This window comes from Plectropomus leopardus, chromosome 5, assembly GCF_008729295.1.
Source record: "Plectropomus leopardus isolate mb chromosome 5, YSFRI_Pleo_2.0, whole genome shotgun sequence".
NCBI lineage: Eukaryota > Metazoa > Chordata > Actinopteri > Perciformes > Serranidae > Plectropomus > Plectropomus leopardus.
The window spans coordinates 27,365,313-27,392,241 of NC_056467.1; the positions used below are offsets into that span (position 1 = coordinate 27,365,313).

Consider the following 26,929-nt stretch of genomic DNA (forward strand, 5'->3'; position numbering starts at 1 on the left):
TCGGTTTGCACTGAAAATGACGAATTGCCTGTTGCTGTGTCGCTTGTTGTGTGAGCACAGCATAGACCCATCATTAATGTTGTGTAAGGTTGGACTGTAAATGATTTTTTTTTCATATAAACAGGCCGATTTATTTTTGCTAATTATTTGTTGGATTCATGTTAATGAGTATGTGTTTTAGATACAGACTTAAAAAAAACAAAACAAACAAACAAAAAAACAAAAGCAATAAAAAAAGACCTAAATTAAAACTTAAATTATCAAACAATGATTTAGCAGTCTCCATGCAGTAACTCTGACGACCCCCTTGGAGTCATGGACCCTATATAAAAGATCCAGGCTCTAAAATACTGCACACACCTCTTTTGGATTTGTAATATATAGGCATTGATTTATTTCATTAATAACAATAATTTTAAATATAGATAAAATGTGATTACATATTTCTTGAGAGACTTACATTGTCTAAAATTCCTCAGTAAAAAATATTTCAAAACTGGCATGTACTATAATCTTCCTCTTGCTGCTGCTTGTTCCTGGGTTATCAGTATTTCCCTTGTCTCAAGGCTCTCGTTTCAGTCCCATGGCCTGTTATTAAACAACTGAGATAATAGTATGTAATTCACACAAAACCGATTCAGAAGTAAACTTTGTCTAAATGGCTGTGTCTGCCTCATTTCAATATTTGAAAAGCGTTTCATGATTGTTTTGGTATTATTTAAGAAAAATGTAAGCCTTCAAAAATATAAAAATATTTGAATACTAAACCACAGACAAGACAGGCAGTTATGGACTGTACTCAGTTGGATAAAACTACATTGACTTATGTGAATATAACCTTGTAATGCCATGCTGCTTTGCAGAATGCTTTTTTTTCATTTACATTCATCCCCAAATTAAACTGCGATTTAAGTTTATCTCTTCTGAGATATGATTGCTTTCCGCAGCTGCACAGGCCATCATCTCAGTGTAATGGTATTTTCCACCAGAGGGAGGAGCCAGAGACTACTGCTGCTGATGTGTGCATGTGTAAAGAAGAATTACAGCCATATCAAACATTTCCTGGGATTCAAATTAGTCAAACTTTGCTTTCAAACAACAAAAACATTCATCTTTCAGTCTGAAGCAGTTCACCTCTCCCTGTAAGAAATGTGTTATCAAGTCACATTTTCAGCCCATTTCCACAAATTCTCAGCTACATATATTCACTTCCTGTTTGGTTCGCTGTGCCTGCTGGTCCATGCATGTCGCCACAGGAAGCTGCACTAAAATTATTTATAGTTATTTAGGAGGAGGATCTGCAAAACAACTCTTTTCTAGAAAGTCTGTAGGGGTTCACTGTCTTTCCTGCTGATTTCTGTTGAGGCCATGTTGCTCTCTTCATGGCCTGTTATGATAACAAACATAAAGCTGTCTGTCTGTCTCAGTGGTGTTGCTCCCTGGAGACAGCAATAGCATGCTTTGTTCAGACACAGGAGGTGGGACCACACCAGGCTGTTCTTTTAGTGTCTGTCAGTCTGCGCTTTGACAATCTGTGTCTGGCCTGAAGAGAATTCACCACCCAGCAGCACTTTCCTTCCTGGGTGACGCTGGAGGACATCATGACCATCACTCTGGGCCCTTATGAGAATGCTGAGGACCTTCCTTCAGCAAATCCATCCTTCACCTGTCTGCACCGACACTCTGGATGCAGAGGAAATGTGATTAAGGCCTATATCATCCATTTGTTTGGACACTCAGCAAATGTTTTCAATGCTGCCAGCGTTGTCTCCAGGTGTTTGCTCCCTCTGTCTCCTGGAAGAAGGGAGGTTTGGGTCATCAGTTGCACGCCAACGTCATGACCCGAGTGCTGAACTCTGCACCCAAACATGGCGAATACACAGAGGAGAATGAAGGCGATACTGTGTCTTTCTATTCAGTTTGCCAACTCAACAAGGGAGTGGAGCCTGCACTGGAGCTCCAGTAAGACTGAACAGAGACTGTGTAAACTGAAAATCATATCCCAGAAGACAATTTTACTGCTCACAATAGTATTTTCTTTGTCTCATCAGCCATAACTCAGCTTCTCATTTGGAGATTACTAAATTCTGATCTGTTTCTCCTAAACCCTCTTAGGAAAAATGAGGAGCAAAAGAATAAATCAGCAGGAGTTCTTTTGTTGTGATCTTAGGCTTCTCAGAGGTTTCTCAACTCTGAGAACAGATAAAGGACAAAGAGCTGAGACTTGAATTTGATCACTGAGACAAATTTCTGAAATTGTGCAGGCTCATTTATAAACCATTCAAGTTTTCCTTTCGGTCTGACTGTTATAAAGAGCAGATTATTTCAGAAAAATAAAGATTACTGCAGTGAGAGAGGAAAAAGAGTTTTTAAGACCATAAATTTGCATCGGGCTGAGACCAGAGAGGGGCTATTTCTCAGGAGCGAAATTTAAGAAGTATGAGAGAATGGTCCAAATCACATTTATGTTATACTGAGCTCAATCATGTCTAGGAGAAATAGGCTGGACAAAGAAGAGATCTCATTTAAAATGTTCCTTTCCTCTGGGAACATGCATAATGTACCAAATAACAACATCAAAATCATGTAAGTATGTTTTGTTTGTAGTTAATGACACTATGGGATCATACTGTGGGTTTTAAGTGCCACTTTGGCTCAGATCTTTTCTGCTGGTTTCTGTTGTTGCTATTCTGCTTTCTCCATATAATGACCTCCATTGCCATCTCTTTCTCTTTACTCCTCTCCGAACCTAAAGCTTTTCCTACCCCTGGCTGACCGTGTGGCCATTCTGCTGTTGTAACGGGTAGCCCAGGGAATTTGACGAGCACCTATTTAAAAGTTTGAGGTCACGTATCAAACATAAAAGCCTTAAATTGTTAGTCAGTGTCTCTCTGTATTGGCAATCATGTCTCTCAGGCACAAAGAGCCAAGAGTGTGCTACTGTCACCTCACTCTCACCCTGTACTCTGGTTGTCACAGTGACATGCGAGAAAACAAACACAAACGTGTCTTTGGCACTTACAAACCATCAGACACTCCCACACCGCTTTCAAATGCCTTTAATGGCAGCAATAATGATAATAAGCTTCATTTGTAAAGCACTGATCACCTCGTCTTCTAAAGCTTTTAGTAAACACTTTCCATTGTTTAATGAAGCATGCTACACACAGAAGAGTTAATGCCTAGTTCCTCCCTCCAAATTAGTGGTAGAGTTTCCAACAATTTGGAAGCTAATTTATACCTACTTGGTGTTTGTGAAGTGTTTGTTCATAATCAGTGTTTGACATTAGGCCCTCTGCGAGAAAAATGTATTTCAATACAGAACCTGTTTATCTGTCAATTTCAAACCTGTGAAGCCAGATTGCAACTTGCTTTTGTCCATTGTGCAATATCTAATCAGTCTATAGATACTTTTAAAAAGGAAATAACTCTTGTAATAACTACTATTACTACTACTACTAAAATTAATAATAATATTATTAATAATAATAATTATTACTATAATAATTAATAATAATAATTATTACTATAATAATAATAATAATATTATAATAATAATAATAATATTAACCAATAATAATAATAATAATAATAATAATAATAATAATAATAATAATAATAATGATAATTATAATAATAATAAATATTTTACATTTCTAATTTATTTCGTATTGCAGTTCTGCACTGTGTCCACGCGATGGCGCCAAGACCACTTTTCTAAATGCAGTCGCAATCTCTTCTGGGCTAACGTAGTTTACCAGTTAATTATAATAACTTTACTGAAACAGTTATGCATTTTATTAACTGAATATTGATTGCACTGAAGAATATAATGTTTTAACGTGTAGCTGTCACCAACAGAATATATATTTTAATAGCTCTTTTGTCTTCTCGTGTCTGATTGCATCAGTTTGTTTGACTTTATTTTGTAGCATTCAACAGAAGTGCTAGCAGAAAATGTCATGTTTAATTGACGTTAACTTGACGAATTCCATGTTGCAGTTCCTCACTGTGACCACAGGACGGCGCCAACTCTCCGTAATCCAAAATCTGAAACGCAAAATACATTTAATTATATATCTTTTAATTTAAGAGAATTATCTGAACTGCGGAACACGTTGTTTTTGTTATGTTACTTACTGTGTTAATATATATCAAATGTTTGAAATCTTAACAATATCAAATATAAACTGCCTTCAGTCAGTATCATCAGTCATATAAAAAGATTGCTTAAAGTTCTTTGTTTTATTTATTACTTATTAAATTACGGATATAACTGAGTTCCGCTGCTAAATTCGGCCTCATGTTCCACTCAGTAGAAGACGGATTTAATAAATCAGCAGTTAGAAACTGTGTCCTTTATGGGAGATGATTGGAGTTTGGATACACAAGGCTTATTCGCTCTACATTAAGGTAAAATTATTTCCAAATTATGATTAATGTATGCAGAGTATAAGTAGAAATCACAAATCATCCTTAAGAAGATGTTAATGGTAAACTAGCTCGGGCTCTGGTAATTTAAACATAAAGCAAGCTTATTTCAAATGCACTTGGTTAAACAGGAAAGCAATTAATACTTTAGAGATGGTTGTTAGTAGGAGGAGGAATGATCAATTTATCCAGTTTGAGGTCCATCAGGTGGGCGTGCTTCACACGTTTTATTTCCCTACTTTAGCTGAACGAATTTTTCAGCGCAGTCGCAAAAACACCATTTCCTGAATACAATCCAGGGCTTTATTTTGTAGCATTCAAAAACGGAAGTGCTAGCAGACGCTGTTTTGTCTTAATGACGCTAGCTTAATGAATTCTATGTTGCAGTTCCTCGCTGAGACCACAGGAAGGCGCCACTCCACAATCCAAAATGGTGAAATCTTTAAGTCAATATCATTAATCATAAAATTGAATGCCAAAAGATATTTTTGTTACTACTGTAAATTACTGATATAACGGATATCTGCTGCTGTATTCGGCGTCATGTTTCACTCGGTAGAAGTCCAATTTCATAAATCAATCTTTATAAAATCCGTGTGAACTGCGTTTTTAAGGGAGACGATCGGAGCTGGGAACCATCACCATTATTCAATCTACATGGAGGTACTTTTAATACCGAATTATGTTAAAAGCATAACTAATGTGTCCCTGTCTGTTAATGAGTTGTGAGGAATTACATATAACCTTTAAGAAAATGTTAGCCAGCTCTGGCCCCGGGAATTTTAACTTAGCAAGGGAAGCTAATTGCTAATGATTATTAAAAAGGAAAATAACCAGTACTTTTGAGATGGTTGCTAGAGATGGCAGCGGTATGATAACATTATCCCGGCTGAGGTCTAACAAGTGGTTTTAAATCCCATGTTTTATTTAACAATGCTTGCTAAACGAATTTTACATTGCAATCCGCAGCACAGCTTTCTAGATACACTAAGGGACTTTATTTTGTAGCATGTAACGGAAGTGGTAGAAGAAAACTGTTTTGTTCCTCACTGTGTCCTCAGGAGGGCGCCACTCCATAATCCAAAATCTGTAACGCATCAGTACTTTCAATCATATATTGAAATTTAATATATAATTTAAGAGAATTATCTGAACTGCAGAACGCTTTGTTTTTGTTATGTTACTTATTGTGTTTTTGTATTATATTTTTTTCCCTGAATAACACCTCGATTTAGTTGCCTGTTTCATGTTCCCACCTTAGGTGTCTTGTGCTATACAATCCTTATTTTCCTGGAGATATTAAAAAAGGTTTGACTTCATATTATATATTTCTGAAAAAACAAAATCAAAAACAAAAAAACGACTCATCATCGCCCTCCAAAATGACGTCGCCGTGACCACTGGAGGGGCGATGATGAGTAATGAAGTTTTCTTGCCAAAGCTCGTGAATGTCAACAGGAAAAGACGCCGGTGAGACACGTGCTAGCTGCCGCTCCCATACGAAAAGCAACAGGATTATAGTTTTCCAAACATATTTTTCCTCTTTCTTTCCGGTGACCTGCTTCGGAACCTCCTCATGGAGCACCGGAGAACATCGCTGCTGTACCCGGACTTTACCGCCAGTTTATGATCACAGCTTGTAACCGGATGAGACCGTGTGAACACTTTGACCATCAACACACCAAAACTGCTGCTGTGGAGTCTGAGGATCTGATAGTGAGCATGCAAACACGAAGTCAAAGAAGAAGCTCTGCAAAGGTAAGACAGCTGCTTTTATCACCGCTCTTCAGTGTGCTGCAGTTTGGGCCTTGTTGTACTTTGAGATGATTGTTAACATATTTTCTATGAACCACTGTGACATTTTGATACACTTAGTGTGGTCATATTTATAGATATTATGCATTATGCAAAGTATTTTCAATCAGCATCTTTAGTACCAAAAAAATCTGTCAAATCAGACTTCTACTATAAAACAATATTGGTGGAGCCCTATTGCGTAGGCACTGCCAAAACTTTATTTTTTGTTATTATTTGTATGGGCAGGGATAACTAAACGTGCTTCTTCAATAGCTGACACTTACAGTTGCTGTGGTGACACTGGCATTACTACACATGAGTGGTAATATGTGGGAAAATGCACATGTAAGGGCAGTGAGTGTTAAACTGACTGAAAGTGAAAAAACTGGGACATTTTGTTGAAAATGAACTTAATTTTCTGAAGACATCTTAGGCGGTTCATTATCTGATTGGTAAATGGATGAACATTTGCAGAATGTGCTCAAACTTCTTCACCTGAAATGAAATGAACACATTTGGAGGTGTTGTTGTTTCTAGGTTATCATGTAATGGTTTTATTGGTACGGCCCACTTAAGATCAAATTAGGCAGTATGTGGCCTATGAACAGCAAACAAAAAAAAGAGTCTGGCACACTTGAATAAAAATAAGGATTTTATTATTATTATTTTTTAATTTAGTCTGATCATACTGTGAGTGGAGGACCAGCTGACCTTAACCCCAACAGACTTCTTATGCACAGCACAAAATGGTCCTCCTGGTGATAACTCACACAGCTGAACACAGAGACAGTCAGGAAACACTGCCTTCAAAATAAAAGTATAAATATTCTTAAGTGTGGACATCTATCTTTAAAGTATGCGTTACATAGAAGATATACTCTCCAGGTGAAAGTACATTTAAGGTTGGAAGTTAATTTATAATCCACAGGTTGCGTTGGGCAGAAAACTGCTGCTGCATTAATGGATTGAAACTTTCAAAGTGTTGCTCATTTGGCCACAATCCAATAAATGATGTAACAGCAGGTGTTTCCCATCAGCTGGCAAAGGAAACATACTGACTGAACTCATTTGGTTGCGGCCAGTAAAACATACCCGCAGCTTTCAGTTCATATAAAGCAGGCCTGCAGCATGAGTTAATTGGTAAATTAACTGAAATAATTAGGGAGAGTAACAAAGTTGTCTCCTCATTTATGCAGTTATGTTTTCTGATGTTCAACGAGCATGAGTGAGGATACATAGCCTATTTTTAAATGTATTCCCTGTCACTGTATCCATAAAATCCATTAAATGGCCATTTAAAGTTGTTGTCGATGCTTTCTGTACATTGCGTGTTGGGTTGCATAATGTGTTTAAAATGCCATCTGATTTCTAAATCCAGTTTGCATCTACCAAACCCAATGGTGGAATAAATATTTAGATCTTTTACTCAAGTAAATGTAGCAATACAACAGTTAAGAAATACTTTTTTACAAGTAAAAGTCCTGCATTTAAATTGTACCTTAGTAAAAGCAAAAAAAATAAATAAATAAAAATTAAAATTAAAATAACGTCAAAATACTCAACAAAGTACAAAAGAACAACAAAGTATTCATTATGCAGTATGGCCCATCTCAGACTATCATAGTCTGTAACTGAATTATAATTAGGGATCAATAACATTTATTTTTATCTATGTAATACTTCGTAATTTATTGAGTGATTCTATTTTATGAATAATCTGATTCTGCAATTTAAGTAGTAACTGATGTAAATAAATGTAGTGGAGTAAAAAGTACAATATTGGCAGGATGTAATGGATTACAAATATTAGGCAGAAAAGTTGATATACTCATATAAATTACAAGTAACTTAAAATTACTTAAGGAAAGTACTGTAGTAAATCTTTTTAGATACAGTCCACTCAACCTACCACACATAGCAGGAGAGGTTCAGTAATTCAGGACATCCTTCCCCTCTGTGTTCTGCCTCCAGTATCAGTTTGTTTAAAAAAAAAAAAAATCCAAAAAGTGGGTTTTATTTTGAAAGTCTATAGCAGAAGATGTAATGTTCAGCCTGTCTGACTTGTCAGCACTGAGGGAGCCAAATGCATGCAAAAGTTGTCCGCTCCTCCTCCGTCCATGAGGCCCATTTGGCTTCAGATATAAACACAGAGCTGCTCTCTGTCCCGGCTGCTCCTCCGTCTCCTCTCAACCAGCAGGCCGTTTGCTCCTGGAGGCTGCAAAACAGAAAAAAAGGCAGGAGGGGACGATCTCTGGCACATTCCCCAGGATGGAGGTAACTCCTCTGTGACTCTGAGCGCAGTTTTCTGTTGTAGCCTGTACTTTTAGGCCACTTGAGCAGATGTTTTTAAGATTTAATGTGGTTTTGTGCAGCCATGTGTGGTTGGAATTAAATCATTACATCATAGGAGCTCAGTGAGTAACTTTATAGTATTTTTACTGGTCTTTGTTATTATTGGGAAATTTCTTGAGGGATTTCTTGAGTTGCCTGTCTGTGCATCCAACCATTGAACAAATAATAATATTGCATTTGTGAAAGTACACTTACAAAGTTGTGTATGCACATGTAGTTGTGTTGGCTACTGATTACTGTAAAACTTCCTCATGATCTTTACAGTATTAACTTCTTAACTTTTATTTGATATGTGATAAAATACTATGTTTTTACAGTTTTTACTTATGACAAATATGTGATATACTATACATGAATACAGTAGAGTAGCTGCATGCAATATTTACAATGTTAAACTCTAATAAGATACTTAACTTTTTATTTGGTCTGTTATCTACACACACACACACACACACACACACACACACACACACACCCCTCAACATACATATGGTGCCTCTTTGACTTAGTAGTTTTGAGCTTCAGGCTTGTGTGATTTAACCCTTTGAAACCTGTTTGACATCACTTTTTTGTGTTGCGTACAGACACCTTTCAGAAGTATTTAAACTTTTGAACCCGTGGTAAAAAAAAAAAAAAAAAAGTTAGGCTAGTTATTTTTTCCACAAATGGCAACACAATCAGGTAATTTAGGAAATTATTTTTTAAAAGTGCTGGGGAAAATGTCCAGAAAACCATATTTATAATTATCATAATCAAATATTGATATTATTAGAATCTTTAGACACTTTCAAGTAATTTTATAGTCTTTTTTTTATGTTATTTGTACTTTTTTGTGCTAATGTTCTGGTAATTTTTATGTACTTTTTTACTAATTTCTCACAAACTTCTGGGTTATCAAGCCAATTTGTTCAGGTTTCAGCGGGTTAAAGGTCAGTTTGTGGTCACGTTTCCATAAGAAGTAACGACACATAACATCTGTCATAAGTCAGCGTTTGTGTGCTGTGAGAAATGCCAGTAGTCAGTTTTGTCTTCACTGCAAGTCGAGTGTGTCTTATGTTTTTTAGTCTGAACATCGGCAATTTCCCACCCATCAGCTGACAAGCCCTGCTTTCTCTTCTCAAAGGCCAAACTGTCCTTTACCCACTTGCACTGAAGCTAAATAGGAAAACAAGCGTGTTTCTTCACAGGAGGCCTGTCCAAGTCCTTCCACACATATGTTTTTCCTGCAGGGTTTGCTCGCAGGTCTTTTTGCCTCCTCGCTGCAAAAAAAGCCGTTCTCTCTGACTTTTAACATCCCTCTCAAGTGTTTAATGTCATGTGGCGATTAGAAAGAAAAAGAGCCATATTCTCCCCACAGCACGTGAGGAAGCACATTAGTAACCTACCACAGAACCACTCTCACAGACTCCACTCAGTATTAGGACTCAGGTGTGCTGTAGACCACTTCAGCTTGGATTTAACACCATTATCTTCTGTCATTGTAGACAAAAATGAGATAAAAGAATTTGGACTGTCCCCAAATCTAGAAAAAATAAAAGAATGATTAAAAAAGACAGGGCTCAACATTTCATTCTCTGATATAGTTACAGTTTTGCGAGACAAAGCTGCTTTGAGGAAAAAGAAAACCCATTGAGATGGAGAAATGACATCTGTTGAACAGTTGGTGACTCCAGCTTTTTCAGGATGAAGCCTCCCAAACAAACGCAGCCCAAATCTCACAAGCTCAGGTGTCATTACTTGAGCAGCGGTCTAGCAAGTGATTAAGAGGTTTAAGACAATGAGCAGCGCTACATTTAAAAACAAAAAAGAAATGCTTATTTGCCACTTAACTATCTGATCTTGGTGAACAACTACACAGCCAACGAGGCACTGATTTAAAATGAAGCATTGCTTAGGGATTCCATTGCCTGATTTTCAATTTTTCTCTTCAAATTTATTATTATGTATTTCTTTTGAAGATTTAGATAAAATGTTACACTTTTATGGCAGCCAAAGTTATTTTAAAACTTAAAACTTGTAGTAAAAGCTGACAGGCTGACACTGGACGTCAGTATGCCATCAGAAGGACAAAGGACTGGACAGATGTAAAACTTTGGTTGGAACAAAAATCAGGTTGAGGAAATCTTTAATGTCTAATGACGTCCGAATTTATGTTGTGTGGGCGATGACAATGTGATGCTGACGATGTGTTTTGGCTTGTGTACCACATTATCAAATGTCAATATTCTACGTCAAGATGACGTTGGCATGAGACATTTGAAAGGATTTTGGTTTACTTAATACAACTTATAACCAACAAATTATAGGTTGCAATGGTAAGAGATTTTCATGGGAAGATAACTCATAACTGAAAATAGCAGGGTTTCACAGTATGGTGATAAAAGGTATTAAATAATTACTATTATTGTCATTAATGACCCTTAAAGGAATGAATGAAGTTTTTCTTTGGTTTAGCAAATGTTTTAGTACTATAATTGAAACTTGAAACCCCTCTTTGAAAATAACTAAAATAAGGTTGAGATAAAAGTACACCTACCTTGAAACTAATGTACTGCTGCAAGCCTAACAAAATATCAACATCATCTGTCATCACTATTCTAACTCAAATTGATTTTGAGACAAGACTTTGTGCTGACATTGAATTTTGGTCACTTGACATCGCAACCTAAATTCAATCAATTATCATTATCTGAAGACATTGTTGGGCAGCTGGGAGTGGACAGCCCACAGAGTCCAGTCAGTGCTTGATGTTTGCGTAATCTTTCAGTAGTTTCCTGCAAAGATAACACCTAAGAAATACAGGTTGTTCATTGGTATGTTGCTGCTGTTGATGATAAAATTTGAGTTTTGCACTCAATTTTGGTTTCAGTCACCTCTAGTTTGCTGAGAATCCCGACCAGTAACCCACCTGACACCCGAAATGAATTTGGGCAAAATGGATCAGTTTTCTCAGATGTTAGCTGTTGGGGACAACTTTTGTGTGCTGCAGCCTTTCTCTGAGTTTGATAGGATGCTATTTTTGCATGCTGCATTTCGCCTAAAGCACCTGTAAACAAGCACTAAACTATCCAGTAAAGCCAGTCTCACTCACTGTTGTTTTAACTGCTTCAGCTTTGTGCTTTTATGACATCACCTTCTCGTAAAACTAAGCTGTGTGTTTCCAGCTTTAGGAAAGAGCTGTTCATGTTTGCAAATGCTGATGTACAACTGCCTCAAGCAAGTATTACAAGGACATTAATGCTTAAATTTTGTTTCCTGCGTTGCAACAGCAAGCTATTAAGTAGACAAACTGGAAATTTTGTGCACACATGTATATGTGCATGCACCTGGGGAATTGTGTGTTGGGTGGTGGGGTTGGCAGGGTGGTGGTTTTCCTTTGATGGAAAAACAACACTACAGCTAGAGGAGAGTGTGTTTGGGGTTGCCTTGCCAACCATATGGTGTGCACATTTATGATGTAATCCGTAGTAAATTTAAGAGACCAATAACAGAGGGACTCAGTCTGTACCAGCCAGACATTTGCTATAATGAGTCAGGTTTTTCCCATTTTGCTTTACAACAGTATGTCATTTAAATGGTGTCACACTATTATCATTGTTATTATAAGTCCACTCCCCATTCAAAATGTGCCTGTTCAGAAAGGGCTGACTGATCGGCCTCCTGTGTTGCTGCTTACAGCTTTGTCAAGAAACACTCATCCAAACATCTTCACACTCAACGCCTGCCATGACATACCATAGTTACGCCCCCTGGCAATGCAAGAGTGCACAAGTATTTGCAAAATAGCTATTTGGGACCAGGCTTGATCCGGAAACAAAATCAGTTATTCCAAAAGTTACATCACCCGTGCTTTAAATGTTTGAAATTGCAAGTGTGTAAAATCTCCGGTCTGTCTTCATCTGTTGATGAATTTACTATGTCGAGAGACCATGGATGTATTTAAAGACTTGGATGCAGCATCTGAGGTGGGGCTCCGATCATTCCTATGAAAGTTGCTCAGTGGCGCACCAAACCAAAAATGCTCTGTTTCCACTGTATGAAATTACCTGGATCTTCCTTATTATGGAGATGCAAGAGACTTATGCTGGTTGATTGCTGCCGAGCAGCTAACTTCCACTGGCCAAACAGCTAACTTGTGGTTAATTGCTCTGCAACTTGAATGGTGATAAAATAATTGAATCTTGCAGCTCTTCTCGACTTTCAAAATGTTATTGGACCAAATGGATCAAATGCTTGTTGGATTTTGATGCTCAAAAATGTATCCACTGATTTATAGGCATCTCTTTCACAATAGGTGGATTTCCATTAGAGATATGCAAACTTAAGCAACATTGTCAAAATGAGTTTCGAGTTTCCACTGAGTGATGTTATGCGAGTTCTCCTCTGGCAATAACATTCCAAGAAGCATCACGATGGATGCTCAAAACATATTATTATTATTATATTTATATTGCAGCCACCGCACGGGCTGTCAGTATTTCCAATTGAAGGCGACGTAGGAGTGTTATGCAAGCGATAATGGAAAGGAAACCCTCTTATACGGGGGAGCGGCCAAGTATGAGGGATTTCAGGGAGGTGATAGTCCATGATGCTACAGAGGAATTGTGGATTAATACCACCTCATGTGAGCGCAAAAATGTTTTTGCCATATATGTGAGTTTTTTCAAAATTGACATGTTTCCATTAGGCGTATTTTATCTTTGCAATTTCAGTTTGCGCAATTTGAAGGTAATTGGATGAACAGTTCTCGAGAAAATTGACAGACAGCGACTCCTTCCATTTCATGTAGATGAATCAATATGACTCAATATGCATCAGTGACAGACAGTCAGAGGAGGTGTTTGCCGAGGCTGTTTATGAATCTGTATGTGTTTCAGTGAAAGATTAATGGTTCACTCTTTTGAAGACATAAAACCTAACTGACCATAAAACTCAGTGGAATGTAAATCATCAGCATCAAGTAAAGCCTATGAAACTTTCGCCTGTTTTTGTAAGTCACTGTATAATTATGCTTGGATATGTGTTTAGAGTGTGCACTAAATGTCATCTGATTCTATAGCTTATACAACTCATCAAAGGCCTGCGATTTAAGTGCTTCTGAGCCATGATAAGATGAGCTGCATGAAGAGAACAGAGTGATGATAGGGCAAACCATCAGCATCTCATGTGACTTTCAAAACCCAGATTCCACTGATGCTTCCTATTTTGTGTGTGTGTGTGTTTTTTTATAACCTCAGCAGACCACATCAGCTTTCTCTGATATTTTCTCTTTAGCTTGTTTTCTTTCATCTGTCCGTATATTTGAACTTTTGAAACCAGCACTTTGCAAGCCAGAAATGTTGTAATTGCAGAATTAGTTGGAAAAGAGAAGCCAACAGAAGGAAGTGCATATATATTCATAATTTCACAGCAGTTAGTGCAGTTTGTTTTCACTGTTTCACAACATATTCAGTTTCTGTGGTGATAAGTCACAGTGTGAAAAAAATAGTTTTGTGCAAAATGAGCAGCTGTTGTCAGGTGAGTTAGGGTACATCATAAAAGTAACTCCTTGCAGAGTTTTTTAACAACTCAAAGCACTATTCAAAAGTGCTGTCATTTGCCAGTCCAATATAGTTTGTGCCTCATGTTCTATTAGCACCCACATGAGGTTGCAAATGCATGCTAAGAAGGAATCTGGGGCATTAATGCAGATCAGCAGCAGTGGTATTGTGATGCAAATAGACTAATACAAGTTTAGAGCCTGCGGTGGATGTAAACAATGCATGTTTCAAATCATCATACACGGCTTTGCAAATATATTAGAATGGAGTAATGCTTTCGCTATGTTTGTCGGGCCTGAAGGATACACACAGTGTGTTTGAGTGGAAAAACGAATGTAAAGAAAATGTTTACAGGTAACTCAACCTTTAATCTGGTTCTGCAGCACTGTGTACCCTGAAGGTGACGATTTGTACAAGCTGGAACATTTTTAGCAGAAAAAGAAAAAGTATTTGTGTGGAAGCTTGGCTTGTTGGAGAATATGTGCACCTTTAAAACCAATCAAATCGTTCATAAAGCCTCATAATTGCTCAACTGCTTTCTTTTGCCAAGTGGTTGATGTTGCTCTAAACAACTGTCATACTTTGTTGCCATTACAGGCCCTCAAACTTTACATGTTTCTCCCTCTGAGTCTTGCTATCAGGGATGAGATTGTGTCAGACCCCCACCCCTCTGAGTTAAAAGCAATGTGTGGGGCAGAGAGATAGCCGGGGGGGGGACTGCAGGCAGACAAGATAGTATGAGGATACTGTGATCAGTAAAAAAAAAAAAAAACACATGCTGTTGACTTTCAAGGAAGTTATGTCATGGTGGATCCATGCAGACTGAGGCAGGCTCTCTCAGGCATCTGCAGATTGTCAGGCATGTTAAATTTAGTTAGTATAAACTCAGACAGGTTTTGAGAACATTGAGCCAGGCAGAGGAAGTAGAAACTTCCACAAAACAATACGACGACGACTTTACAACTTACTTCTAGATCTCCCTGCAGAACAGTTCACCCATACTGCCTCCACCTCCCCAACAAACCCCATTCCAAATTTGGCATCTAGCCATGCATTTTATTTCCTTTTTTTGGCAGATAGGAGTGTAACACAATAAGTGCTGCAAGCTGCTTGTACTTTGCGAGTGCTATTTTTTTAAAACCCGTTTTGCGATTTTTGCTTAATGCAGCCATTGTCAAGACTTGTCACATCCTAATCCAGATGACAGTTTGAATATTTCTGATAAACGTCATCTGTGCCTCTTCAGTTTATGCGTGCACTACTAATACAGTGGCAACGTTGGGAAAAACTGGTGGAGATTTTAAGGTTTTTGGACCTTAGGCAGTGCATGCTGTAAGTTTGAGCATGTTATTAACCCATTAATCATTTCAAAGGACCAGGTATACAAGAGATGAGAAGAATATAATTAAATTGACTGCTGACTGAAACCACAGATTGAACAAAAAAATGTTTGTGGGAGTAATTATAGACATTTTAGACAGCTGATCTCGTCCTCTGCTTGGACGGTAATCTCATTGTTTTCTTAGTTTGCAGACTATGCGGCCGCTGCCCTTCTTCTTTGTATTAGCCACTATGCTAACAGCTGCTTTTTAAATCTCCTGTGGTGGGCTGCACACATACATATGTTGTCAAAACGTCACATCTGTGCTGCCCATAGTCACGTCTTTCCGCCCCCCTCTTTCCGTGATCAGACGATATATACAGAATGGCAAGGTGGCATAAGGGCATGTGATATTCCCGCCTTGAACGAGCAGTGTAAACATGTTTATTTATGCTGTAAATTTGGGCATTTTAACATGGGCCTCTTTAGGGATTGGCTAGCTTCCAGAGCCAGCCGCAAGTGGCTATTTGCTGCAGTTTTTGGCACGTCTATGTCGGCTTTGTTTTTCAGCCCTGGAGGTCTCTTGGCTGAAACCAAGACATCGCAGTATCAGAATGGAGACAAATCCACAATGCAGAGTGGCTTGGAAACTTGACTCTGACTCTTGACTCTCTCTATATATATGTATATATATATATATATATATATATAATATATATATATATATATATATATATAAATATAATATATATATATATATATATATATATGAAGTATGCATTGTTCCATGCCTGCTGTGGGTAAATGGATACCAAACGTTGTGGCAGTTGATCTCTGCAGGAAACAGCATTGTAGGTTGTAGTGGGGAAGGAAGGTGCAGGGCTCCACTGAATGAAGTCATCCCACGTCTGTGCTACTCAGCCTCCATGTCAGCTATCTGATCCACTGTCCAGATGGCTTTTGTCTTTGTGATTGTTGGATCAGAGTGGATGAGAACACCAGAACACCATGTAGAATCCCCAACAGATGCTTGTGTCAGAGTTTTCTGGCGTAGGTTAAAAAAATCGGAGTAAGTACTGTCTGATGTGAGCTGTTTACATTTTTTGATATCTTTTTTATTCACCATTCACTCTCCATTACCCCGCGTTCTTATTGTGCAACAGACTATCTTAAGCAGGCCACTGTAGTTATCGCATTGAAATGTCAGAGAGCATACCACAAACCTCTTCTTATATCTTCATAATTTTCCAGTCAAATTGCAGTAAAGTAGCGTTTTTCAAAAGCCTCTTGGGGTCTTAACCCCGTGTGACATTAAAAAAAAGACATATTTCAGTCTTGTGGTCTTTGTTTGGAACTCTAACTTCAGCAGCTTTCTGTTCTTATATGTTCTGGATTTATTTCCCCTCTCTCTGGCTGCATATGTTTTTATTACATATTTGTTTTCCCGCCCTACAGTATTAGTCTGTGTCTGCAGCACCTTCCATTTCACTTGATGCAGGGCCAGCAATGTCTCAAAGATGAGGGCGTCCATTTACCTCATCCCTCTGACTCAGGGCCTTTTTAGTGTACTTAAACACACAAAACACGTGAAAACACATAAACACTGTGCCAGCGAGGGCAGTGGAAAAGTGAGATATTCAGATGAGGTCCAGTCCAAAAACACATCATGTTTTCCTGGAAAGGCAGCGAGCAAGAAGGTGCCTGTCTGCTCTCTCACTACTTCACAAGTGTAGGCAGAAGGGAGCTGCTCACTGTGGTGGATTTCCCCCTGGCACAACATGCTGACTTGTGAAAACAAAGTCTGCAGACTCAAACTGAAGCTGTTATGCTTGGTGATCTTATTTAACAAGATCTTTCTAAACAGCTGTGCTTTAGTGTGCTTTATTTATCCCCTCTTTCACAGATTTTCACAGTGTGGGAAGCGTATGAGGATTGAGAGTTCCTAGAGAAGGGTTAAAGATCGTGAGCCACACATTATCTTTATCAGCTCCATGGTAGATTACATGGCCCGCTGCTCTCTGACCACTGCTATTATATCAAGCAGACATGTTAGGATCTACTGAGACTTATATCATGTGCTTTTTCTCCCCTGCCTCTGGAAATAGGAATGACAGGAACAGACAATAGCAGGCTTTGTGTGATCTGTTTGTCTAGCTGTTCTTTTTCCACATCTGCCGGTCATACAGTTAACTCGTGTCTCCGTCCACAGCCTAGAAATTAAGATGCTGGTTGGGATTAACCTTTACTTATGCAAACACAGCTCACTGAGGATGCATGTACTGTTCCTGCAACACTCTGAATCACATTCACACTGAAAACCACAGTCTAGAGGCTTTTCAGGTGTGGTCATGTGCACTGTCAGCCATTCTGGAGGTCAGACGGTTTTCTTAGAAACACTATAGTCTCAAAATAGCCAATTACATTACATTGTAATCATTTTACATTACAACAACAAACTATCTGGAGAATTTTCTGCTGATATATACCATAGGATGATAGAAATTTGTCCATCCCTTTTAAGGCATTTATCCATTTAATATCTCTTATGTATAAGGCTTTTATGGGCACTAATTAATAAGCAGGGCTTTTCTTAGACATTTGTTTATACCTTAACATATGATTATAGAAGCATTATTTTGTGACATTGGTGGGGAGGAGAAATCACTCAACAGTATTAGTATATACCTGAGTGTAGAGCTGCACCAATTAGTTAATCAATAGAGAAATCTATTGGTCATGAACATAGAATGAATCGACAGCTATTTTACTGATCAATTACTCGTTTAAGTATTTTTATCTCTCTGTGCCGATGATAACCATAACTGGAGGCATTATGTTTTCTGGTCCTCTGTACATCCCATTCTTGAGAACGCAATATCTCAGGAATATCTTGTGGAAATTCCTTCAACTTTGGTGCATATGTCCACTTGGGACTCAGGGATTAACTGATTAACTGTCACTGTGACCTCATAAAACATACTTTTGGCCATAAATGTAAATGTAAAGTATTCATGTGCTAATTATGACACAATTTCATGCAAACATGTAATAGAGTAAAATGATGAAGTGATGACGTTTTTTATCAAAACAGTCATCTTCACTGTGACATAAGGTTTTGCAAAACAAACAAAAAAAAAAACAAGCAGAAGTGGAGACATTTGGTCAGATATTAAATTGGCGACACTTTTCTTGGGTGCCCTTCTTGAAACGTACATCTTCTGTGCTACACTTTCTAAAATACACATTTTAGAATCTGTAGCGTCTTTGCAGCAACATCCACATTTGAAGCACTGTCGACTATCATGGCTACATATGAGTCTGGGCAGAGATGGATGTAAATTAAAAACTTGACAGACAAAACAATTGATAATGAAAAGAATTGATAATGAAAACAGTCGTTAGTTGCAGCACTACTTAAGTGGATGCATTGTTGTGCAGCTAACTGTCTATGGCAGCTACAGACGCTGTATGATTTTAAGGGGAGGGAAAGTGAGCTAAGAAGATATTTGTTATGTAGGCATCGACACAGTTGTTCATGTCCTGCACTTCAAATAAATTATTATTTGTGAATTAACCACATCATATTTTCCCAGCTGCTTCTGGGATTCAAACCAGCAAATTATTTTATTTATGACACTTGACTATCCTGTAGGCTACCACTGTTCCCTTGAAAGCCTGTTTTTACTACCAGCATTAACATTTTTGTCAACGGAAAAGCTCCTGAAGTAAAAGGTGTTTGATAACAGTACATTTAGTCTGTACAGTATATCTTACTGTAAGGCAATTAACATCTAAAGGATATGTTTCCAAGGAAGTTCAGAAATAGCTTGTTTCTTTTAGGTGCTGACACTGTCCTGTTTAGGAAAACTTGAATCATATGGGTAGGCACTACTTTAAGATTATTTTTTTCCTGTTTCCTTGTTTAGACATGCTCAAACGCTCTGTATGCTAGATTGCAGTATGTTTCAGATGTGGTCTAGCATATCCAGGGACACTCAGGGAGCCCAGGGAGCTGAGGAGTTGCAGAGCAAAGTTGTGATCCATGCGGCCTACACAGCTCTGGGGCTTTTTCCCAGGCCTTGAGCCCCAGAAATAGAGTTTGCCCTGCTCTCTCCTGCAGTGAACCAAAGTTTCCCAGTCTTCCATAGAGCGTGGGGTCCCAGATGAGTTAAACATGCGCAAAACTGATAACTGACTGGCCTTTTATGGCTCACTGGAGTAATTGTGTCTCTTGTCATCTCAGTGAAATAATTTGAGTTTAGCTGAAAGACGGATGTTCGCATCCACATTTTCAATTAAAATATTGTGACATATTGTCAAATGGTTATAGTATACTTAGAAATTAGTATACTTTATATGTTTTGCAAAATTGCAAATTTTGCGCCTCTATAAAAGTTTCTCTTTTCAATCATAGCTGACCAAAAGCATATGTGAAGTAACAGCAGAGGTTTGGATAATGTGATATATTCCTACAACATTTTTAATTTAAACATGAGGATCTATTTATCACCTTATACACAAGGTGAGGTGATTGATAGATGCAGATAGGTGAATGCACTGTCAGTGTATTTTTGAGGAATACTTCACTCTGATTCATGATTTGGATATCAATTGATCATAGTACGTTGAATTGATTTGTACGTTGAAATACGTCACAGGGGGCTGTGTTTAACAACAGCAAACCTATATCAAAACATCAGTCAAAAAACTCTCACACAGCTTGTTCAGTATAATCCGAGACTCATTAATCCAGTTTTATGAAAATTCCCAAAGCGACCCCTTTCTGACACGGAACTGATCTAAAAGTGAAACTTAATCCATGCTTTCTTTAAAGCCAGACTCCATTGACAAAAACAGTAATTTTACCTTGCTGAACAAGATAACAAGGATTTTGTTCTCCTTCTTTGTTCATTAAAGGCATGCAGGAAAAAAAATGTCTTCATGAATACAACAAAACACAGGGTGAGTAATTCATATGGTCATTTGGAGGGGTGAAGTATTCCTTGAAGTCAGGGAGGTATTTGCATTTAGTGCGACGTTATTTTCATACTGCATGAAGAAGGTCATTAAAGATAAGGGCTCGCTGTGAAAGGAGTTATGGAAGGATATTAATGGATCTGAAATTACTTCCTCCAAAACGAGAAAGTTGTTGAATAGTTAATGCTGCTGAAGCCGTTAAAATCTTCATAGTGCTTTCAGGTTTTATTTAAGTCACTTTTGCAAGTATGTGATAATTTGTAAAATAATCAAAATATGGATAATATCATATTATATGTAGATAACGGAGTTCCAGTCCTCAAATTAACAATAAAAGTGCAGAGGTCACCCTCAACAAATAGAAATTAGATTGTTTTTACTCTAATCACTGGATTTACAAACTGTTAAACCACACAGTATGTCTGGAATAAAAACAAATCACTGGAAATAACAAGCAATGATTAATTGTGTGTTTGAGATACTGATTTTCTTCACTCAAAACACCTGAGGAATGATTTAATCAAAGCCTCACTTCATTTCCCTGCAGTGTTGTGATTAGAGTTTGTGCTCTGTAGGAGGTTTTTTTTTTTGAAGGACAGGAAAGAGTTAAACAATTAGAGGTTACAAAATAATGGTGCAGAGGGTAGGTGGTCCCTGATGATTGCTATGTATCACAGACGAGAAAAGAGAACTCAGGAAAAGGGTTGGGATGTGGATTAGGACACAGAGAAGCATTAACAGAGGCACTGCAGGGCCAGCTGATGCTGTAATACATTTGGGTGGAGGGAGCAAGGTGGTGAGGTCATGTTGAGAACAAGGAAAAAGGGAAAATAAAGCTTGTGATTAAAATATGGAATGTGTGTATCTGTGAAGCTTGGAAGATCCACGTTTTCATGGGCTACGCCTCAAACTGAGAGGGAGGGAGCTGAGAGTGTACACCCAGGAAATGTGATAGAATTGGCTGCTTTGAAGAGAGGCATGAGCATTTTGTGTTCAATAAAAGGAGGATGGAAATGAAATGTAGCATGAAAGCAAGAAAGAGAAAGGGAGGAGCACCATAAGCAGTGACTATACAGTGCAAATCAGTAAACGGCAACATGATGCATGAGAATCTGCGCAGTCCTGGCACAGCTCAGCCTGCTGTCGCGTTGTAAACAAACGTCTCGACCCATTCAGAGTCCAAATACTTGGCAAGAAAGTGGCCTTAACCTGGAAAACAGAGTAATTCTTGTTTTCAAGAATCGCATTTGTGCACATTACAGCCTGCAGCCAACTTATCACTTTGGCCACAGATATGTGGAGTGAGTTAATGGTCTTGAAAGGGCAGCATGGAGGAGGGAAGTTTAGCAATCTGCATGGGAATAGTGGGAGAGACAGAAAGTAAAGGGGCCAAGAAGTGATAACAGTGAGAGGTTGTAAGGACAGGTCCCTCCTGTCACAGGCTGCGGCGTGATGTTGAACAGCTGTGGAGAGAGGGGCTCACTTCCTGATTCCAAACCCACAAAATACTCTCTTTAGCAGGAGATGAGACTAGTTCCTCTGAGGACAGCATTGAACCCAAGTTGTTTAGTTGTTGTTTTTCGCTTGCATATTCACCCTATCTGCTGTGTTTCTCAACCCGTCTGCGTTTTTTTCCTGCTACAAAGAGGGAAGTGAAACATGTTCTTCTATGCTAGAACATCTTGTTCAACTGCAAATCTCCATGCTCATCTCTCAGCTCAAATTGCTCAGTTGTTGCTGGGACTAGGGCTGTTGCTTGAACTATAGATTGTGGTTCCGCGTTTTCAAAAGCTTACGCCGTAGACACAAACAGTATAGAAGCGGATTGAGTGAGAGCTGCCCCTCTCTTTCTCTCAAACTCTGATCAAACTGTAAAACTAGGCAGCGCTGATCGTTTATAAACCACAATTCTGTTATTGCCTACATCCTGCTTAAAATGTTTTCATCAGCATATTACAGGATTACAGGATGTGGATGTCATACTGTTCCTGTATTGTATAAAAGACAGAGGCTGAACAAAAAAACCCACATCAAACAGTAAAACTAAGCCGTGCTGATGAAATCTAAACCAAGATTATGTTATGGCATTGTTATTTCTCGCCTAAAATGTTTTCACGAACATTTTTTATATGACTGTTTAAGTGTAATTCAAGATTATTAGACACCAGCTGGTCGCCATATTGTTTCTTGTGTCAATAGAGACAAGCTCACATTACGTCATCCACCAGCGGGAGTGTTTATTGGTCCAGTGCACTGTAGTGCATTCTAATAGTCGCAGGTTCTCTACTTTTTGAGCAAAATGCCACAGGCCTTTCTCTCTGTTTTCTGTGGTCATGTAGCACCAAGTTCAAAAGTATTTGTGTCTTTCTACTGCTTAGACAGCCAAGTTTTATTAAAAAAGACTATCTCTTCAGCAGTTAAATACCTAACGAATGTATTCTTTTTAGCTGTATGTAGTAACAACCTTCATTTTTGTGCCTCATTAAGCAGTACAACTGCTGCCAAGCGTGCATGTAACATCCATTAAAACTGGCCTTTTGTTTGAAGTGTTACACTTTACTCTCAACTCAAGGGAGTCAATACATAAATTAAAAATGTGGCAAACAATGTGTCAAGGCTGTTGTTACCATAAAGTATTTGTCAGTTGTTTCATTTAACGTCTTTATTCTTTTCCAGGATTCTCCATCCAAGCCATCTGTGGCTGAGCTGGCTGGAAGGTTCAAAGGTCACATTTTACCAATGCCCACCTCAAATGATGAGGTACTTTATTTCCACCTCATTTGTTACAGTATCCATACAAAAATATACAAAAAACTGTAAACAGCTGCCTAAAAGAAGAGAGCTCCATGTTCTGCTCATGGTTTATTGTCATATGTGTAGTTGGTAAATATACATAGATGGCTTTTGATTACAGCTTTTTTTTTTATCATTTCCCCCTTCCTTTTTGTTTGTAGCTACCATTTCGAAGAAGACCCCCATGTTCTCTAAAGCTGCAAAATCAAAAAGATGATGAAGAATCTGATGTAAGTCATTTTCATCCGTTACTGACCCATGTGCTACAAATCTTCTTGATATACAAAGGAAGTCTCATGAAAACAAATTTGGACTTGTTTACTGTAGATTTTCATTGCAACATCACAATTTCAACACAGTAGACATTGAACTATTGCCAAACGACAGTTTCTCTATTTTTTCTTCTGCTTAAAACATTGGGAATGTTAGTGCTGCTGTTTTTCTTCCAGTGAAATGACTATTAAATAAACCTATTATTGCATTATGGCAAACCATGAGCACAACAAAAGTGCAGGAATGTATTCTTCAAAAGCATGTACAACAAAAAGTAATTTTATTCATTTAATACATTTTAATCTATATTATTTTGACCTGTCATTTAATAGGCCATGGACTTGCAGGTCTCAGTATAATTTGCAATGACATTGCACATTCATGACAAACTATATCACGGCACGTGTCAGTACTAGTTTTTGTTCAAATGGGCATTGTGGCGATTTCGTGAATGTTTCTTCTCAATAATTTTGTGTTCTCTTACAGAAAACTGCTGTCTCACCAAACCCTTTTAAAATCAAGGTGAAGAACTCTGCCATCATTGAGAAACTTCAGGTAGATATATCTCACAGCATTTGAGTATTTTGTGAGGGAAATAGGAAACAAACAAATGCGAGCCTCACCAATGATGTGTTATTGTAGGTTGTGATACACTGACAGAGGTAGTCAGGAGGTTGTATAGTCAGGGGACTGACATATATGTAAAGCGATACTGCCACCTACTGTTCAGTCGACACAAGTGGCTGAGCTGTTTGCATTCTGTGAAGAAGGGGAAGGGCTTGTCCCTGATGCCACAATTGGCTCAGATTAACGAGCTAATGGGATCATGGGCATCCCAGCCTCTAGTGCGGCTCAAACGCGCCACCATCTTTCCTTTAGTAAGCAATTCACACGGTGGGCAGCCATGGGACAAAAGGGCTGTCGCTTCTCCCTCTTCCTTTTCTCCCCAGTGCAGGTAGGTCAGTCTCCTCTAAACTACTTAAGAGTGGATTGGGGACTAATTTGACCTTTTTTGTACATACATTCTCAGACTTAATATGTCAGGTGTTTGTGACACTTAAGTTATACATAGATAGGCGACTGGTGCAAGCAGAGCAATGTCCTTTATGCACATACCTGTATAATACTGTATGCTGTTTTCAAACAAGCGTATACCTTTCAAGGAGGAAAAATCCCAGCTTTTATTATATATAGATGACTATACCCATGTTAAAAGTAACATGACGTTATTTAATCTTTCACTTATTTATATTTCCTAATGAAATGAATCTTATGTTGAATTTATGGCTGGCTCTCCAATACAGTCTCAGGTTTTACTTTTATTTCTAGTATATTTATTTAAAAAAAAAATGCTGTTTAGTACATGCAATTCCAGTAATTAAGGCCATTGTTTTATCAGAACACAATGTGCTTAAGAGATTATAGTGTCCAGGCCTCAGGATCCTCCTTTGCCTTGTAGGCCAATCTTGCTCTGTCACCCACTGCTCTGCTGCCTTCGCCCAAGAGTCCTGAGGTGAAGCTCCAGCCAGCGCCTTTGTCCCCCACCACACCCTGTAGCCCGCAGAGCCCCCTGAGCCCCACCCGGCAGTCCACACATCTGTCCAGTGAAGAGGAGGATCCAATCAGCTTTGACAGCCCTCCTGAGGGCAACCCGCTGCCGAGCTTCAACAAGGTAAACATATGGATGCAAAGCTGCACATTGGCTTGACAAATGGAACAAAATGATTTGAGCTATTTGTTCTTATAATGCTGTTGTAAAGTTGTGTGGTTTTACTGTAATTATCATGTAGAAGAACGCCCTTTCCCATGTTATTCCAGATTTTTTTGAGTCCAGCTCATTTTTTAAGCATTTTTGAGCAGCTTTTTCTCTTAGGTTTCATAAATTTGCATCACTTTCTGTATGAGCTAATGAGCTCTGAGTCACTGAATGACAAAAATGAACTGTTGTCACATTGAGGTTCCTGTAGTGTTTCTCACGCTATTGGCTGACTGAGCTGTGACGTCACAGCCGGACACATGGTCCTCATCCCAGCTGACGTGTATCTCAGCGGGTGTTCTGCATCTTCTGTTTAAGCAGGCATCGGATAAGCTGGAGCAAGATGCCCCTGTAGTACATGAGTACTGCTGCAAGGGGGATTGAAGATGTAATCCCCTTAGCCTATTTAAAGTCCCTAGGTACCATTTTGTGCATTGTTCTCACAGATATGCTGAGACTTGGGAAGTTAATAGAAATCATTTGATTAAAAATAAATTGATATTAAAGATAGACTCTTAATTTATAGATCAAGGCGCCTTAATTTTCTTGTGTTGTTCAAAGTATGAACTAAATCCCCTGCTGATTCTTACTCATCCTTTTCACACAGACTCGTGCACGACTATCATTTAAAAGGCGCCCGCCCACAAGACAGCACAGGAGGTCAGCTGGAGAGGAGGCGGGAGCCTTTGGAAATACTCTGTCCCCAAGTGAACTGTACAGCCCAAAAGAAAATGGGGACATGGACCAGGTTTTCGAATGTGGACAGCAGGCAAGTCTTCAAGAAGCTGAAGAGGACAGAGACTCTGACAAAACAGAGGAAGAGGTAGCAAAGAGTGATCCAGATGACAGGGGAGATCCGGAGGAGGAGCAGGAAGCAGAACAAAACCAGAATGTGGAGGCTTTGGAGGAGGAACAGCAGTCTTCAGATCCTTGCCCTGCTAAGGAGACAGAGGAGGAGATGCCTCAAGAGGAGAACTGAGATGGAAATGACAGGGCGTGAACTGTGAATATTTACTCAAAGAAAAAATATATGAATAAGTTATTCAATGCTTTTAATTAAGAGAACTCTTTTGAAAAATAATCTGAAAAAGTGAATTCGTTTATAAGTTTCTTGGTACCTGCTGTTGTTGTCCCTCTGTCGCCCTCTCCTGGCCGTCCACAGAACAGGTCTATAACACTGGAGAGTTCAGAGAAGCAGCTGTTCTCTGCACATGGAAATAAGCATTGCAGTTGATGTGTCCGTAATCAGGCAGCAGAAATTTGTGTCATATTTTATCAAGTCTGCATAACCAGACTCCTGTTTTTATGATACATAGAATTTTTTTTTTTTTTGCAAATCAAAGACATTGTGAACAGTGCACCCCAAAGTCAGAGGTGTCTTTCATGTACAAAGCACTCTAAAAATACTGAATGCTAGGTTGACAAAAGGCAAAATATTATGAGACTTCATTTATATATATATTAGCAGATGTATAAAATTTTCCTAAATCATACCAAACCCTGTTCACTTTAGGTTGAAATCATGTACTTTGAATATCTAGTTTTCTAGATTGTCTGCTTGTTTAACATTTTGTATTTTACAAAATATTTAAATCACAGTGCTGATGTGGAGGGGCTTGGGTCCTCAGAAATTATGCACAGAAATGTTAACAAAATAAACAGTTTCCTTCTTCTGTAATAAGAAATTGA

General features: G+C 38.4%; 1 protein-coding gene and 1 pseudogene across 2 annotated transcripts; both read left to right on the forward strand.

Moving 5' to 3' along the window:
* The first annotated feature begins 1,382 nt into the window (after positions 1-1,382).
* Positions 1,383-1,992, forward strand: LOC121943477 (annotated as a pseudogene).
* Positions 1,993-5,906: 3,914 nt separating this feature from the next.
* On the forward strand, positions 5,907-26,929 carry zgc:153184 (uncharacterized protein LOC751652 homolog). 2 transcript variants are annotated; one of them, XM_042486016.1, is made up of 6 exons: positions 5,907-6,189; positions 23,095-23,178; positions 23,373-23,441; positions 23,971-24,039; positions 24,944-25,156; positions 25,848-26,929. In XM_042486016.1, the coding sequence occupies exons 1-6, from the start codon at positions 6,058-6,060 to the stop codon at positions 26,217-26,219; spliced, it is 939 nt and encodes a 312-aa protein (XP_042341950.1). In that variant the 5' UTR covers positions 5,907-6,057; the 3' UTR covers positions 26,220-26,929. The 2 variants fall into 2 exon arrangements, with proteins under 2 accessions (XP_042341950.1, XP_042341951.1); XM_042486017.1 differs by lacking the exon at positions 5,907-6,189 and adding an exon at positions 8,361-8,502.